This window comes from Physeter macrocephalus, chromosome 2 (genome assembly GCF_002837175.3).
Source record: "Physeter macrocephalus isolate SW-GA chromosome 2, ASM283717v5, whole genome shotgun sequence".
Taxonomy (NCBI): Eukaryota; Metazoa; Chordata; class Mammalia; order Artiodactyla; family Physeteridae; genus Physeter; species Physeter macrocephalus.
The window spans coordinates 104,289,508-104,304,320 of record NC_041215.1 but is presented as its reverse complement, the minus strand read 5'-3'; the positions used below and the strand labels follow the sequence as shown (position 1 = coordinate 104,304,320).

At 40.8% G+C, this 14,813-nt stretch overlaps 2 protein-coding genes across 3 annotated transcripts in view; both read right to left on the bottom strand.

The window, feature by feature from the left end:
* LOC102992680 (aldehyde oxidase 1) overlaps positions 1 to 3,584 on the bottom strand; it is a 72,840-nt gene extending 69,256 nt beyond the window's left edge. The window contains exon 1 of the mRNA XM_024124762.1: positions 3,540 to 3,584. Coding sequence (XP_023980530.1) covers positions 3,540 to 3,584 — 45 coding nt within the window. The remainder of the gene's footprint in view (positions 1 to 3,539) is intronic.
* A 3,547-nt stretch (positions 3,585 to 7,131) lies between these two features.
* The window catches only part of SGO2 (shugoshin 2), a 47,965-nt gene continuing 40,283 nt past the window's right edge, over positions 7,132 to 14,813 (bottom strand). For both annotated transcript variants that reach the window (XM_007113459.4, XM_007113460.4), the window contains 2 exons: positions 13,852 to 14,002; positions 7,132 to 8,886 (listed from right to left, as the gene is read on the bottom strand). In XM_007113459.4, the coding sequence (XP_007113521.1) occupies positions 8,871 to 8,886; positions 13,852 to 14,002 (167 nt within the window). In that variant the 3' untranslated portion in view covers positions 7,132 to 8,870. The remainder of the gene's footprint in view (positions 8,887 to 13,851; positions 14,003 to 14,813) is intronic.

The following is a 14,813-nucleotide window of genomic DNA, read 5'->3' as shown; positions in this document are numbered from 1 at the left end:
GCGGTACTCGGGCCTCTCACTGTTGTGGCCTCTCCCGTTGCGGAGCACAGGCTCCAGACACGCAGGCTCAGCGGCCATGGCTCACGGGCCCAGCCCCTCCGTGGCATGTGGGATCTTCCCAGACCAGGGCACGAACCCGTGTCCCCTGCATCGGCAGGCGGACTCTCAACCACTGCACCACCAGAGAGGCCCCATAGTTGTATTTTCATAAGGAATTCGTGGAAGAGCAGGCTTTGTTTGCTTGGGTATTTGTTCCCGGAGATGTCTCAAGAGATCGGACTTTGGCTCAAAGTGCCACTGGCTTGAAATGTGTTTATTTTTCTTGATTTGGTGGATGGCACATTTGGAAGAGGGAAGTGGGGCAGGGATCTGGCATGTACCCTGTCCTGGAAGGTCTTGGAGTGAAACAGGGAGGTCAGGACTCAGATGGTAGCTGGCAGGGGGCGGGGAGGGAGGGAGGGAATGAGAAACAGAGGTATTCTCACTAACTCTGGTTGGGAGAAATGATACCAGCTCTCAGCTCAGGGTCATTGCATGTTTTTGTCTCAGTAAAGCCTTGCATGTTGCAAGGGTGGCATGTGTCCCTCTGTATTTCCACTGGCCCTTTGGGAGATAAGTTCACATTGCACAAGGTTGGCAAATCACTTTCCTCTGTGCAGGGCTTGTGACTAGTGCATGAAGGGGGCCTTGCCAGATACAAAACAGAGGCAGAAAGAAGAAAGAGAAAGAGATCAGGAGGAGAGAGAAAGGGGTAAAAGAACAGAAAATAAGGAAAGCTGAGAGGAAGAAGACAGGAGAAAGAGGTGTGTATTGTGGGACATGGTGAGGAGAGAAAGAGGGAAAGAGGCCTGAGGGGACAACCCATGAGGACACTTGCTCAAGGCCCCAGAGCTGCTGAGTGTTAGAGCAGACAGCACAGGACTCAAATCCACGTCTATTTCCAAAGCCCACACCTTTGATCTCTATGCCTCACTGCTTCATAAAACGAGTTGCTACGGTTCCTGAGATGTGTTGAGAGTGGCATCTAGGAGGTAATTTATTCCTGGGCTCTTCCTCCCGCAAACTCCATGTTAACTGGGTCACCTGCTTTGGAGGCTGCTGGTGAAGCGAGTAAGATTTCAGAAATCTCTCTGCAGCTAGATCTCTGATCATCGTGCATGGCCTTAGCCCCTACCCAACGACACCTTTTGGTGACTTGGGGGGATTCTGCAAAAAACCCAGACTGGAGGCCAATCACATCACCCAGAGTCTCCTAACTGGCTTCAAAGCTTCCTTTCAAGGGCAGGATTTTAATCCCAGAGGTTATGTTTGACTTCAAGACCCCCTCTCCTGGTGGCTTTCTTCTCTCACTTTTCTCGACAGCCACTCACCCTCTGAACCAGAGACTTTATTCTAATTCTATCCATGTGGCAATCAGGCTTGCTTGCTGGCATTGAAGCACACACCTAACAGAATTTGGAAGGGGGGGGCAGGAAAGGGAAAGGGTGACATAATTTCTTTTAACAGGGTAATTGCAAAAACTACATCAATATTTCTAGCATGCACTTTCCAAATGATCACAGGACTTCTGGCCCATAGATAAAACAAGCCCACAGATAAGAACCAGCTTATCTATTTTTAAAAATCAACAGAGCGTAAACTGTTATTAGCCATTCTGTTAAAAATTTGGGAGCAGTTTGTTTGGGAGCAGGGGAGGCAGAAGGGGGAGAAGAAGCTAGACTCAAACACCTGTTTCCTCCTTTAACCAAAACCCTTACCATCTCCTCCAAAACCCCTGGCCACATCTCCAGCCCCACCGGCCTCCTTGCTAACCCCCGAGCACGAAGAAATCCTCGTGTCTGAGGATCTTTGCACCTCCGCTCCCTCGGTCTGGAATGCTTTTCCCTCAGACGTCTGTTCCTCGCTTCATACTGGCCACCACTCAAATGTCAGCCTCTCAGAAAGTCTGAAACATCCATCCCGCCTGAAGAACCAGCTCTCGCCACTCTCCGGCCCCTCACTCTGCTTTATTTTTTATCCTGGCATTTATCACTGCCTGGCTTGATACATTTCTATTTATTTATATGGTTGTCGTCTGTCTCCCCAGCACAACATAAACTCTGTGCAGACAGGGCCTTGGTCATTTCTGTGCTCTGTTGTGTCCCCTGAGGGCACTGGAACACTGGCATATAGCAGGCCCTTGAATAAACGGATTAAAAACTCACCATCACTCTTTGTGAAGTAGGCAGTATTATCTCTCTTTAACAGAGGAACTGAGGCTAGGTTAGGTTGTCTCCATAAGAATTAGAGCTGGAAATGAATACTTGTTTGTCCAAATATAAAGCCAGAGCTGTGTCTACTATACCATTCAGTTATGCAAAAGAAAAAAAAATGACATCACGTGATCACTTCAAGCCCACTCCCATCTGCCATCCTCGCCCTTATCATGGTTCATGCTCATAGCAGTCCTGCGAGGGGGTCCTAATGGCCCCCAACACAGTTCAGGAAAAACAAGCTCATCTTACCCAGGGTGGAATCCAGGCAGCAGGCACAGAGGAAGATTTTATAGGGCCTAGAACTTGCACAGTTTGGGGGAGGGAATCCTCTTTAAGAAAAATAATACAAAATCCAAATTCGAAATTAGGCTCAGGGCTTTAGAAGAGGCCTCGCAAGTGAGAGGCCCTGATGCTTGACCTCCCTTAGCTTTCTGGTGAGTGCCTGTGCCAGTCAGGGAAAGTCGGGCTATCCCGGCCCAGAAGCAGGGATCACAGGGGGCTCCGGAGGAGCCGGCGCGCGGAAAGGCCACTATCACGGCCCTTGCTCCCTTGTCTGCTCTTAAGGAAACCCTTTAACACTCCTGCCTCGGTTTCCCCCTTACAAAGTGGCGTCAATATGCTGGGACAACATGAAGAGTGAGAGATCTACGGTCACGTCCGTGGGAGTGTTTTAAAGGATTCCCCGGGCGCTTTGCAGCCTCCAAACATCGGACAATCCCTGGAACTGCCCCAGAGGATCTGCAGAGCCAGCACGGCTTCTGAGAGGGCAGCTGCCGCGCCAGCAGTGGACCCACTAAGGACCTTCGAGTCCCCAGAGGAGGGTGTCGGCTCAGCGCTGCCAGGAACTAGCTGTGACTTTGGAAACGATGGGAGTGAGAGGTCTCAATGAATTCATCTCTATGGTCCTGTCCTCACTCCAAACCGCTCTCGGCTCATCCAAACACACCAAGATCTGAGGCCTAATGAAAGACGTTCCCGTTTCGGGGTGGGTTTGACGGAGGGAGGATTTGGGAGTGCTGACTCTGCCGAATAAGGACACTCATTTCTCTTCCTGTTTATGGGGTGGGGTGCGGTTGATACTCAGCCTGTGCGTCTTGGAAGGAGAGGAGAAAGGAACATGAGGAAGGCGGGACCCAAAGATCCAGGCAGTCCCCGAAGACGCATCCTTTCCCAGCCCCGACGCGCAGGCAAACCCACGTGCAGCCCAGGGCCCGGCGCGTGAGCAGCGCTCCAGCACCGGGGAGGCCCGGCAGCACCGGCCGGGCAGCCCCGGGGCGCGCTCACCTTGCGGCCGTTCACGTAGAAGAGCAGCTCGGCCGTCCCGTCCATGGCGGCGGCCCGCGGTCCCACCGCGCAGGCCCGCGGTCCGAGGAGCCCGAGGAAGAGTCGCCGGCACCTGGGACCCGGCGACGCAGACCGGACTGCAGGGGCCTAAAGTCCAGCCACCCCCGAGGGATAAAGTCCCAATTCAGATCCAAAGTGCGGTGAGCGCCCAGCCAGGAAAGCTCTCCCCCGGATATCAGGACGTCACCGCCGCGCTCCCTCCGGCCTGAGACCATTGGCTGAGACCCTCGTTCCCTCGCCTTCGGCGGTGGGCGTCTGCGCCCCACTGCCCCGCCTCTTAGCAGGTAGGGCGGGTCCTGTGACTCTCTTCGGTCGTCTTATATTAGTACCTATTTTAGTGGCTTTCCAGCTAGATTTGAAGTCCGGGAACAGTAGGGTTTTTTTGTACCTTTCCTGCCACCACGCCTGCCTCATCCTGTACTTTTAATAGTTGATAAACAATCACATTCATTCCAGCTTTGCAGGAAAGGAACTTAAGGACAATGGATGGTTTTACAACTTTACCTCACAGTTTTACAAACAATTATTCCAGTTTTTTATATCAAGAGCTACCTTGATATAAACTATTTTTTTAAGTTTTATCGTTATTCAGTTTATCCAGCAAATCACTATAAAGTTTATCTCATGAGTGTCAATAGTGATGTAAAACATCTCGAAAAACTTTTTAAAAATAAAACTTGGAAAATACTGAAAAGCATAAAAAGAAAAGTCACCTGTGTCCACAACTTAGAACTTACCACTGTTAACTTTCTGGGTCTATTTTTACATTTTTGAAATCTGCACTATAACACCTTTTAAAAGCTCAAATGGACTCACACTCTTTTCCAGACTTCTCTTAACATACCTAGAACATTTGTCATCTCATTTATGCAAACGTATACATGTTATTGTGAAAATTTCTAAAATTTGTACATAAAAGAGTACAACTAGCATCCCCATACACCTGACTCACTGAGCTTTAAAAATTCGCAACATTTTGCCACACCCCCATGTCTTTTCTGGAGTATTTTAAAGCCAATGTCAAGCACATTATCTTACCCCTAAATACTTCAGTATACATTAAATTTTTTTTTCTTACAAAGGAAAATGCCATTATCAAATATAACAAAATGAGTATTTTAATATCGTCAAATTTCCGTGTCTTAAAAAAATGTCTTTTTACATTTGATTTCTACTTGACGTATGTCCTTGTTGTCTCTTCAGTCTTTTTAAATCTAGAATAGTCTCCTCATCCACTCCTCCTTTTTTTTTTTTTTTTTTTTTTTGGGTATGCGGGCCTCCCTCTGCTGCGGCCTCTCCCGTTGCGGAGCACAGGCTCCGGACGCGCAGGCCCAGCGGCCATGGCTCACGGGCCCAGCCGCTCCGCGGCATGTGGGATCCTCCCAGACCGGGGCGCGAACCCGGTTTCCCTGCATCGGCAGGCGGACGCGCAACCACTGTGCCACCAGGGAAGCCCCACTCCTCCTTTTTAAAGCTAGCAACACGTTGAAGCAGAATCCTAGGTCAGTTGTCCTATAGAATGAACCACATTTTGAATATGACTGGTTGCTTCTCCCTGGTGTTCTTTGTTCCTCCATGCTACTGACTTCTTGTACCCTGCTTACGGATCTAAAGCCTTGATTTAATTCACGTTCAATATTTTTAAACCATCTTGGGTTTTACAATTGTATCTCTTTTAGCTCATGCCGAAAATCTTGGTTCTAAAACGTCAACATAATTGCTTTATCTTGTCCTTAGATTGATTTCAAAACAACCACATCAATACTATGGCAGCAATAAGGTTAGTGAATAAAAGTTTAAGATTTCTTTACAGTTCTTTTATTCTTAGAGTATACCCTAATATACACATTTAAAATTCTTTTCCTAAGGTCAGCTATCTCTGTGTTTGTCACCATCTTGATAGTTTTCATTTCCACTCTTTTTTCAAGTTAGCTCTCCCTATTGTTACTTATGTTGTTCCTTTTTTGTTGTTATTACAAACCATACCATAGTGAAATTTTTGTATTCTTTTCAAGAGAATTTTTGGTATAGTTTCCTAAAAGTGGGATTGCTGCGTCAAATGATTTTATACGCATATGTATTGAATAATTTTGCTAGATATTGTCAAAACCTTTTCTGTAAAGGTTGTATCATTTTGCATTCCCTCCAGCAATGAACAGGAACCTCCCCGGGGAAAAAAGGAAGAGGCTGGGATTATTAGAACTTGGAAACTTAAGAGGAGACCTCTGAGGGGAGGGCACTGCTCAGCTGCTGTTAATACCTCAGGAGGTAGGAAAAGGGCTTCCAGGGGTCAGTCGGCACTCAGATTTCAAATGGTGGCACGTGGCAAGGAGGGTGCTGCTCCCTCAGGAGCCTGGAGGCGGCTCCCTGAGGAGCTAGGCCTGAGGCCTGTGAGCGGGTACAGCCCAAGCAGTGTGGGCTCTAGGAGTGCTAAACCAGCCGGAGACTGGGACCACGTGTCATCCCACTCCCACCCCCCGACCCACGTGAAGCACCACTGCTGAGGTGATGCCGAGGGGATGAGCAGGCCAACAGGAGGGAGCAAGTACCTCTTCCCTCTGACTTTCCAGCTCCTTCTATCGTCCCCTATTGACAGAAGCTTAAAAGTCAGCTAGCAAAGAAGAAACGTGATTTGCAGAGTTCTGGCATCATACAGCAAAGTATAGAGAGATGGGCTTAGAGGTGAGACAAGAGCTGGCACACATTAAAAAGGGGGGTTTATTCCACAAGAGCAAGAATTTGTTTCAGGATCAACAAATTAATGAATATAGTTCACTATGTGAATATATCAAAGGAGGATAATCATATATCTTTCTTGTGCTGATTCATATTAAGCTATTGTTTTGACTTCAAACCCACACTTCTCTACTCCACTTTAAGACTAGGCCTTGGCAAACCACATTTCTCCTTTGCCAGGTTCCCTTCCAGTCTCATGGCGACAGGTGATAGAGGGGAACTGGAAGGATGGAGGAGAGAGACATTTGCTCTTCCTGTTTGCTTCCTGTTCCTGTCAGCGTCACCACAGAGTGGTTCACGCGGCGTGAACAACTGACTTCAGCAGCCACAGCTGGCTCCAATTCGCAGCTTTTCCACATTATCGGACCAGTCTTGTGTAGCCCTTCAGGGAAACAGCACCAACCAGTTGCACACCCTCCCCCTAGAGTCCTCTAAGCCTTTAAAGTCTTCCTTAAAGTCTTCCCCTAAGCCTTTAAGTTTCAATACTTCCATCCTTTTCTCTGTGTTCCCTCAGCCCCAGAGATGGTGGGTGCTTCCCATAGTTACTTCCTCTATGATACTCCCCTAGTCCCTTTTGCCTTTTCAGTTCTTGTTCAATTCTCTAGAATATGGTCAACAATTTATATCTGTGGTTTTTATCTCTTGGCTGGACCCTAACTAATAGTCTCCATCAGCGCCAAAAGTCACTTGACAAAATTCAACATTCATTCATAATTTTTTTAAAAAGCACTCAATAAAATAATAATCAATAGATAATAGTTTAATGTGATTATAAACATACATAACCAGCTCAAACCACAGCATCTTACTTAATGGGATAAAACCAGAGGCATTCCCATGAAAATCAGGAACAAGACAAGGATACCCACTATTGTCACTGCTATTTAACATTTAACATAAGGTAGCAGCCATGCAATTAGACAAGAGAAAGCAACGAGAGGCATTAAGAATTGGGGAGAAAAAGGGAGTAAAGATAGCTTGGTTTTCAGGAGATAGATCTAGAAAATACTGCAAACAATAACAGAGTTTATTTCCCATTTATATTACCAGGAAAAAAAGAGAGAATGCCTAGGCATCAAGAAATGTGGAAAACCTCCATGAGGGACTTTGAAACTCCCACAAAGTCTCTATAATTTAAAGAGGATGGTAGTGGGGCATAAAAAGAAACACAGACAAGTAAAGGGAACAGAAAATTGAGGAATAAATTTAAGTGTACATGGAAATACAACATTGAAAAAGGTGGCACTTCAAATCAGTAGTGGAAAACACGGACTTTTTAATTAATGGGAAATCATTTGGAAAAAGGTCAAAATTGCATTCGTATCTCACATCATGAAACAAAATCCACATGAATCAGAAATTTAAATGTAAAAACAAAATGAAACCATGGGTAAATGTCTTTATAATATGGGAATAGGAAATTTGTTTCTTGCTGTGACCAAATTCCACCAACAATAAAAGGTTTATAAGTGTGATACATACAATGAAAAATAATTTGCATGGGAACAGAAAAAAAAGACAAACCTCACGGAAAGGAAAAAAAAAATAGAACTAAACAATAGGAAACATAATACCAGAGAATGACTCTAGGAGGTCCGAAGCCTTAAAGTAATAGGAGTACAGGAAAGGAACAGACTGTCAGGATGCCAAGCTCTTGACCACTGTGTAAACTGTTCCTTTAATAAAGACTCTAGCCTCCATCCAGCCAATGCTGTTGATAATGAGTAAGTTCTGTGGGACTCTGTAGTCCTACAGCAGTTTCTCAAAGTTTGGTCCTAGAACAATCTGCCCCAGAATTATCTGCGGTGTTAAAAATGCAGATTTCTGGGCCCACGCTTTTCATTGTCGGATATTGTCTAAGAAAACTTTTCCATATGGGCAGAATAGAATTTGACTAGTCATCTGAATACAGTAAGCTATGTTCATTAATCTCAGATAGGAATAGGATTTACTACTTAAAGTTATAAAAACCAAATTCAAAAGAGCCTGAGAGGTTAACCCCTCAGCCAAGTCATCAGATTACATATAATGGAAGTAATAGAGAAGCTGCAATTGAACAAGTAATTTTGAAAGTTGAAGAACGAAGGGTGAAAGACAACTGGCCAGGGCAGAAGGTGACTTTTAAAATCTTACAGGTGTTCACATTTACTGAATGGTTTTAAAAACAAAACAAAACAAGATAGCTTGGTGTACAACAAGATAACCAATGCAAAAGTATTTATAATACATTTTATTTGGTTAAAAGGCTAATAGCTATTGTTTAGTTAAAGGTTGTTTGGTTGAAAGGAGCTTAAATGAGCAGGAAGATGTTATAGGATGACCAAAATAATTTAAAAAGCTTAGTATTACAAAATAGCTATTTTATGCATATTATATATACATAAGAATAAACACTCCACGAAAAGACAGAAAATGAAAAAGAAAAAAAAACCCAAAACTTTTTGTCACGTGTTTCATCTTCTTGATCTTAGTTATATCCTTGTTTTGACTTGTTATGGTTTGAGAATTCAGAAAAACCAGAATGTATAAATTCACTCATCTTCTCATCTTCCTGCAAAGTAGAAAAAAAAGGAAGATTAACGATAATAACAACCTAAAGCTAATGCTTTTGCTGCAAAGTATGGAGAGGAAAATTGCTGCATCATACCAGTAGAAAGCAGTTTCCTCAAACCACAAAGCTTTGTCATATATTTAAAATACTCTATGATAGTGGGAATTATAAATAAGGTTTAAGAGAAATTAATCAACATAGATTTTACACATTTCATGATTTACTATATATTTCCTTTTTATTATGAACTTTAGCATACATATAAGAATATATAAAAATGTACAATTTAAAAACTCAAATAAATGCTAATACACCTACACCCAGGTTAAGAAATAAACTCTTACCACACCTCACAAGCCTCCAGTGTGCCCCTTTCCAGTGTGCTCCTTTTTGCGAGACGAGATCACAGTCTCTCATCTCCCAAGAAGTAACCACCATTTTGAATTGAGTTCATCAATCCCTTGTTGAATAGTAGCAGAAACAGTGGGCATTCTTGCCTTGTTCCTAATTTAGGTGGAAATACCTCCATTGTCTCATTAAACAAGATACTGCCTTTAGGATTAAGGTATGTATATACAATTTATCATTATAAGAAAGTATCCCTCAATGTCTATCGAGTGTTTTAATAATGAGTGACTGTTGAATTTTGTCAAAGGCTTTTTTCAGCATCTATGAAAAAATCATATGCTTTAGTTTCTTAGGTTTATTAATATGATATATGATGATAGGTTTTCTAATATTGAACCAACCTTGCATTCCTGGAATAAACCTTACTCGGTCATGGTGTATGTTTTTCATAGCATGGTGTGGATATGCTTTTGTAATTGTGCCATGAACACTTGAGAGGAATAGGTATTCTCTCTTATCAGAGTGTGGAGTTTGATATGTATACATAAGATTTACCCTATTCATTATGTTGTTTAGATCTTCCATCTCCTTACTTATTTTTTGCCCACTTTATTTGTTTTATACTGAGTATATTAAAATCTACTAGTGTGTTCCTATCTGTCTCCATGTATCTCCTGTAGTTTTTGCTTCATAAAAGTAGTTGTTCTGCTATTTGGTACATAAATATCATAACTATTACATATTCTTTGTGAATTACGGCTTTTACTGTTTAAAATGTCCCCTTTTGTTATGTTCAGTACTTTGGGACTTAAGAGATAAAGACTTTAAAAAAATATATTTGTATTACCTTCCTGATAACTCCTGCTGCTCCTATTCTCAATGCCTATGATAACCACTCCATAATATACTGTAAGCAGTTCCCATCAGGATTTATTCTCAGTGGGGGCCTATCAAAAGCTGTGATGTACCTGCTACATGCCATTTCCAATCCAAAAGGAAAAAAACAGCAGCTGGATTGTTATTACTCTTAGTATTTATACTAATGTACATTGTGATATTTGCTTTCAAAAAATTTGCCAACTAAACTGATTACCAGATAATCTGCATGCCCAGAAGAGCTAAACTAAAATAGAATACTATTTCATTACAGCATTTTGCTATATTTAGTTTAGAATAGGTAGCTCTTTTAAAAGAATTAATTAAATTAAGTATTATTCAGCAGTAAAAAGGAATGAGAAAAATCTCTACAAATTGATATGGAGTGTTTTCCAGAACATACTGTTAAATGATAAGAAGCAAAGCCCAAAAAAATAGTTAAGTATGCTACCTTTATGTAAGAAAAAGGGTGATATACATATATCTGCTTATTTGTGCAAAAGAAACACAGGGACAATAAACCAGAAACTAAAGGAACTGATTATCCACAGGAGGTGGTGAAAATAGGATAGAAAGGAGGGGGAATGGGAATGGGGTAGCAGGAATGAAAGTAGTTGACACTTCTCTGCATATACCACGTTGTATAGCTCTGACTTGTACAACCCAAGAAATGATTCACATACTCCAAAAGTAAACAACTAAACCTACCAAGATGTGGGAGAAGAAAATGGAATACAAGCAATAACAAATGAACAACATAATTATGTTGAAGGTAGGTGGTAAGAAAAGAACTAACCTAAGAGAAAAAGAACTGTACCTAAGTGTTATGATCTCGTTAGTATGTTTCTCATAGGGATATGGGTCAGCAATTCTGAAACTACTTTATGTGTATGCTAGAATTGAACAAACAAATAAATAAATAAATAAATCATAGATAATGAGAACCAGGCTACTTACCAATAGAGAAAGAAATTACAAATAAGCAAAGCTAAAATGAACCCTGTGATGTTGAACAGGAATCAGAGGTATCAGTCTAAACTCAAGGTTTTCACTATACACACAGATAGAGAAATATAAAAGTATGCATATTCATGGTTAGTTTAATACATACATTTCCTAGCTCTGTCTGATGATGGGGCCTAATATCAATTGTCCCTGTGGTAGACAGACTCTGTGGAGGACCCTGCCACGATCCCTGCCTACTGGTGTTCATGCCCTTGTATAATACCCTTTCCTTGAGTATGAACAGGAGCTGTGGCTTGCATCTGACCAACAGAAATGGCAACGGTGATGGGGTGTCTCCCTTTTGAGTATATGTTTCATTATATAGCGCTCCATCTTGCCAGAGGATTTGCTCTAGAGACTCTCTCTGGTTTTGAAGTAAGTGGCCATGTTGAGAGGCCCATGGGGCAAGGAGCTAATGGTGGCCTCTAGGAGCTGAGGATAGCCTCCAGCCAACAGCAAAAAAGCTGGGGCCCTCTGTCCTATAACCACAAGGAAATGAATTCTGCCAACAATCTGTGTGACCTTGGAGGTGTATTTTCCCCCAGGAGAGCCTCCAGATGAGAATCAGCCTGGATGACACTGTGATTACAGGTTTGTGAGACACTAAGCAGAGCACCCAACTTAGCTAAGTGCAGATTCCTGGTCCACAGAAACCAAAAGAAAATAAATGTGTGTTGTTTTAAGCCACCAGGTTTATGATAATATTGTTATGCAACAACAGATAATACAACACAACATAAGCAGTGAGAATACCTAGTGCCCAGATCCTGTATTGTACCAATGCTAATTTTCTAGCTTTGATAATTGGACTATAGGTATGTAAGATGTTAGAATTGGTAAAAGCTGGGTAAGGAACATACGAGAAACCTCTTACTATTTTTACAACTTTTGGGTAAGTATAAAATTAGTTCAAAATAAAAAGTTTAACTTACAACTCAATAGGAAAAAGACAACCCAACTGAAAAAAGGGCAAAGGATCTGAATAGACATTTCTCCAAAGAAGATATAAAAATGGCCAATAAGCACATGAAAAGATGCTCAACATCATTAGTCATTAGGGAACTGAAAATCAAAACCATAATAAGATACCACTTCACACTCACTAGTATGGCTAGAATCATCAAAAAGTCAAATAATAACAAGTGTGCTGGTGAGGATATAGAGAAATCAGAACCCAACAGAGTCCCACCGTTGGTGGGACTATAAGATGGTACGGCAGCTTTGGAAAACTGTCTAGCAGTTCCTCAAACGATTAAACATAGCTAACATATGACTCAGCAATTCCACAACTAGGCAAATACCCAAGAGAAATGAAAACATATGTACACAAAAAAACTCACAAATGTTTATAGGAGCATTATTTATAATAGCCAAAAGGTGGAAACAACTAAATGATCATCAAAAGACAAATGGATAAATAAAATGTGGTGTATATATACAGTAGAATATTTTATTTAGTCATAAAAAGGAATGAAATACTACTCATACATGTTACAACAGGGATGAACCTTGAAAACATTATGCTAAGTGAAAGAAGTCAGTCACAAAGACCACATATTATATGATTTTATTCATATGAAATGTCTGAAGAGGATGTCTATAGAGACAGAAAGTAGGTGATCGGTTGGTTGTCTAGGGCTGGGGGATACAGCAATGACAGTTAAAGGGCATGGCGTTTCTTTTTGAAATGAAGAAACGTTCTTAAATTGACTGTGGTGATGGTGTGCGTATCTGTGAATCTACTAAAACCCACTGAACTGTACAATTTAAATGGGTGAAACATGATATGTGAACTATAGCTCAATAAAGCTGTTTTTTAAAAAAGCCCTTGGTTAACTGGTTTCTCTTGCACCCTCTCTTGCATTGCTGCCCCCTGCTGGTTATTGTTTTAAAATACCTGTCAAAAACGATCAATGTCTTTAATTTTATAAAAGCAAACATTGAAACAAATGCAAAGAGAAAATTTGAGGATATTTCTCTCTACCCTTTTGGAAATACCATCCCAAATATGATCAGGTTCTCTGAAATAGCAATTTCATTTATCCTTGGAAAAATAAGATTCTGAATAAAACATATGTAAAAGGCATTTAGACATTTTTGAGATAATCCAGGAAATGTGAATTGGGATTTGCTATTAGATGACAGTGAGGAATTATTGATAATTTTGTTAGTTGTGATCATTGTTGTCCAGTTTTGTTAAGCTTTTATATTCTAGAGATATATACAGAAGTGTTTTAGGAATTAAATGACTCAATATTAGGGATTTGCTTTAAAGATGCAACAAAAAATGGATAGCAGAAGTAAATATGGCAAAATATTGATAACTCTCAAAGCTGAGGGATGGATAAATGGTGGAGGGAGTACTATTCCCTCTTTTGGGGTATATGTTTGAGGTTTAAAAAAAAAGAAAAAGGACTATCATTCTTTGAGACCAAAGGACATATAAACACTCTGAATTCTCCTAAGGACAAGGTAGAAGATCAATAAATGGGGGTAACAAATAATGAGGTTTGCAAATTATAAGCAACAAAAAAAAATTTTTAAGCCTGTTCAAAGAACAAAAGAAGACATTTCTTCAAATCTTACCCAGATCATACTGTGGTTGTTACATGTCAACAATACATGCTTCACTGATACTCAGAAGTGTTCAAATACTAATTCAGGCAGGAATCTTTTTGAAAGCACATATTTTATAGTACCGCACTGAAATCGCTTTTATGTCATTGAAATACTCACCCTTTGAGACTTGGCTCTTTTAAAGAGAGAGGAGTACACCTTCTTCTTCGGCTTGACAGCTCCGAAGATAGATCTTCTAACTTGTTTTCAGATTTAGCAGTGTTATTTGAAACAAAACTGGTATTTGTCAAGTCCTGTAGCATTCTAACACCTGAAAAGAGTATTGTTTTCAAAAATATTTTTAACAGTATATATAGAGATATGGAACTACATATAGGATATTTACTGGTTTGTAAATTATTGGTAGCAAATTTTTAAACTTACTAATCACGTTATAACTTTAAATTTTACAAAAGTAGCACTGAAATTATCTGTAAATCAGTTTTTTTCTAGCATAATGAGAGGAAGAGACCTACCATTTAAGACAAACTATCAAAGTAGTAGCCTGCAATATTTTTATTCTGAAATCACATTTAGGCTGACAGAAATTCTTCATGAATTCAACTCTAGTCACAGAATCACGCAAATTACTGCACATTCATTCAACATTTGTCGTCGACTGCTCACGCTATGAAAGGCACCATGAGGAACAGAGATGAAAGACGGCTCACCAGTCTCTAAAATGTCCTGCAACTCTAGACCTTGGCACTTCTTTTGCGTCAGTATTCCTTTTACCTGAAGTCTTATCCATAAAAATCCTAGTGTTCTACATACATATATTGAAATGTTAAGCTCCCAGTAGAAAACTTTAATTGATATGGGAATGTCTAATGTTGCAAAATTGCTAATAACAAAAGAACGTCAATGTTAAGGGGAAAAAGTGAGGTAAGTAATGTTATATATAGTATGATTTCAAGTATATATTTTAAAATGCATAGATTCAAGCCTGCATGCATATGCCAAAATGTTGACAGCCATTCTTCTGGGTGATTGTTTTTTCTACTATTTTCTGATTCTCTACTTTCAATTTTCTGCAATGAGTGAGTATTATTTTAATAACTGGGGAAAATAAGAAATAAACA